This window comes from Silurus aristotelis (assembly GCF_946808225.1).
Source record: "Silurus aristotelis genome assembly, chromosome: 28".
NCBI classification, from domain to species: Eukaryota; Metazoa; Chordata; class Actinopteri; order Siluriformes; family Siluridae; genus Silurus; species Silurus aristotelis.
This window is the reverse complement of record NC_139601.1, coordinates 17232110-17234609: the sequence shown is the minus strand read 5'-3', so window position 1 is coordinate 17234609 and position 2500 is coordinate 17232110. Positions and strand designations below refer to the sequence as shown.

Here is a 2500-nt window from a genome sequence, read left to right as displayed (position 1 = left end):
CGGCCACATCAACCTATTGCACCCTGGCCCACATCCTGCCCCACCAGTCTACTCATCCTGCCCCACCAATTTACTGCAAGTTGTCCCCATTCTATCCCACCAGACCCCACTATTTAACTCCACCCCAGCCTACCTATATCCTCCATGCTGCTCCCATACTACCCCACCCTGCCCCACCTCCAGTCTGAGACTCCAACAGTCTAACTGTAGATAATAAACAGCTTTTAAATGCTTTTATATAGAATACCTTCCTTTTAACAATGCTGAGTTTCACAGTGTGTGTGTATAGAAGTGTTATTACTCACGTCCTTTCACTCTCTACCGTGTAAAAGTAGACCACTGCCTCTCACACACCCTGCTGCCGTTACTCTCACTAAACAATCAGGGAAGATTACAAACACACTGTTTTACCTACAGTCACAACTGGAGACATGAGGTTTATTCTAGCTGGTTAGTACCTCAGGAGGTTTTTCTTAGCTAGTTACATTTAGATCATGAGCCTTTTGCTAACTAGTCAAAGTAACTTCAGAAAATTACTGTGATTTAATTAAATTTACCTCAGGAGGTTCCTGCTAGCTAGTTACATGATGTCTTTTCTATCGCAGATGCATTTTGCTCCCTAATTTACCTTGGGAATTTTTGATCTATCTCAGAAAGTTACTTCAGAAAATGTTTATGACAATCAGTTAAAGTCAAAACAGGACGATTTTGCTAGCCTCAAAGAGTTACGGTAAATGTCATCGCTCGCCCTGTGAATTTAGCACTAGCGGGACGGGTCTTTGCTCAGAAGTATACACAGCAGGATGTTTAAATTCCCCATCGGTCACTTCTCAGTAATCTACTAGTCTTGCCTCCGCCACAAGAGCGAGCATCAGATTTGGGTTTCCTCTAAACGCTAGTGGGAGGCTAATACCACACACATGGGCTAATCAGATTAGCGAGAACTCTGTGTCTACTAACGGATGTCAACACGTAGCATTTCTCATCTGATAACTTTAGTCAGAGCGCGGTGCTGGGAAACACGCCGTACGGCCGGCTGATCTGATTATATAAATAACACCTCACGTGTTAGCATTAGTGTTAGCGTTTCCTCAGGAGGCCTAATGATGCTAAAGTGTCAAACTTTTTGAGGTCTGCATTTAAAACGTTAAAAAATATACATCAGAATCTGTGTGTGACTGTAAATGAAGGCCACAATCACACACACACACACACACACACACACACACACACACACTGTGGTTTCGCTCTTCACAGACTGTGAGTGATAAACAGGAAGCTGTAATTTCCCTCTATATGACATCTTTCCTGTAGTACACCTCAGCGTGTCAGTGTGGGTCGCAGGGGGACGAGTCGACTCATTTCTCGTAAAAACACGGATGAGTGATGATAGACTTGCGTCACTCACAGAGGGTAAACCCCAGACACCAAAAGGCTAACGCTAACGCTAACTGGAAGGCTACGCCGCAGGCTAGTGGGAGCGCTGAAGCCTTTATCGCTTTTTTCTGCCCTGTGTGTTTTTCACACCTCCGTGTAAAGCAAAACAACTCACCTCCAACATCTTACTGGAAAATGTCAGCGTCGTCTAACACTGACTAGCCTTTCATCTGTTCATGCTAACAACCTAATTACATCAGGAGATTTCTGCTAACTTTAGAGGGTTACACACAGCTACCTTCAATTCATAGTTAAAAGTATGTTGGGATATGCTACGTTAGATATGCTAGATTAGGCAAAGGCACAAGGGTACAAGTTTTGCTAGCTATGAAGCATCGCCTTAAGAGCCAAGAAACAACTTTTGCTAGTTAAGTAATATTTCTTTAGGATGTTTTGCCTAGCCTGGAAATGTTACCTCAGAAAGTTTTCACTAGCCTAACATTATTCAGGACATTTTTCCAGGAAGTTTCTCAGGGAGTTTTTCCTAATCAGATAACATTACCTCAGGAAGGTTTTCTTAGGCAGGTAACATTACCTCAGGAAGGTTTTCTTAGGCAGGTAACATTACCTCAGGAAGTTTTTGCTAGCCAGTTAACATTATCTCAGGAAGTATTTGCTAGCCAGTTATCATTAGCTCAGGAAGTTTTTGCTAGCCAGTTATCATTATCCCAGGAAGTTTTAGCTAGCCAGTTATCATGAGCTCAGGAGGTTTTTGCTAGCCAGGTTGTTGGGATGTCTGTGCAACATGTATGAAAGGAGTCTCCAGGGTCAATGCTTTGTCAGAGGTAAAGCTCATTATCATTAACACCCTGCTTTGTGTGTGTGTGTGTGTGTGTGTGTGTGTGTGTGTGTGTGTGTGTGTGTGCAGGAGAGTGAGAATCTGGAGAAGGAGAACGCTGCTCTGAGGAAGGAAGTGAAGAGACTGACGGAGGAAGTGAAGTACCTGAACACGGTGCTGAGTAACCACGAGCCGCTGTGTCCCGGCCTGAGTGCCCCACCCACCGACCTGCTGTACAGCTCACATACACACTCTCACACACACACACCCTTCCATCAGCACATC

The 2500-nt window shown here is 44.2% G+C and overlaps 1 protein-coding gene across 1 annotated transcript in view; it reads left to right on the top strand.

Moving 5' to 3' along the window:
• batf (basic leucine zipper transcription factor, ATF-like) overlaps nucleotides 1-2500 on the top strand; it is a 7028-nt gene that overhangs the window by 3388 nt on the left and 1140 nt on the right. Inside the window, exon 3 of the mRNA XM_083533611.1 lies at nucleotides 2306-2500. This exon is cut by the window's right edge and continues 1140 nt beyond it. Within this exon, the coding sequence (XP_083389737.1) occupies nucleotides 2306-2500 (195 nt within the window). The remainder of the gene's footprint in view (nucleotides 1-2305) is intronic.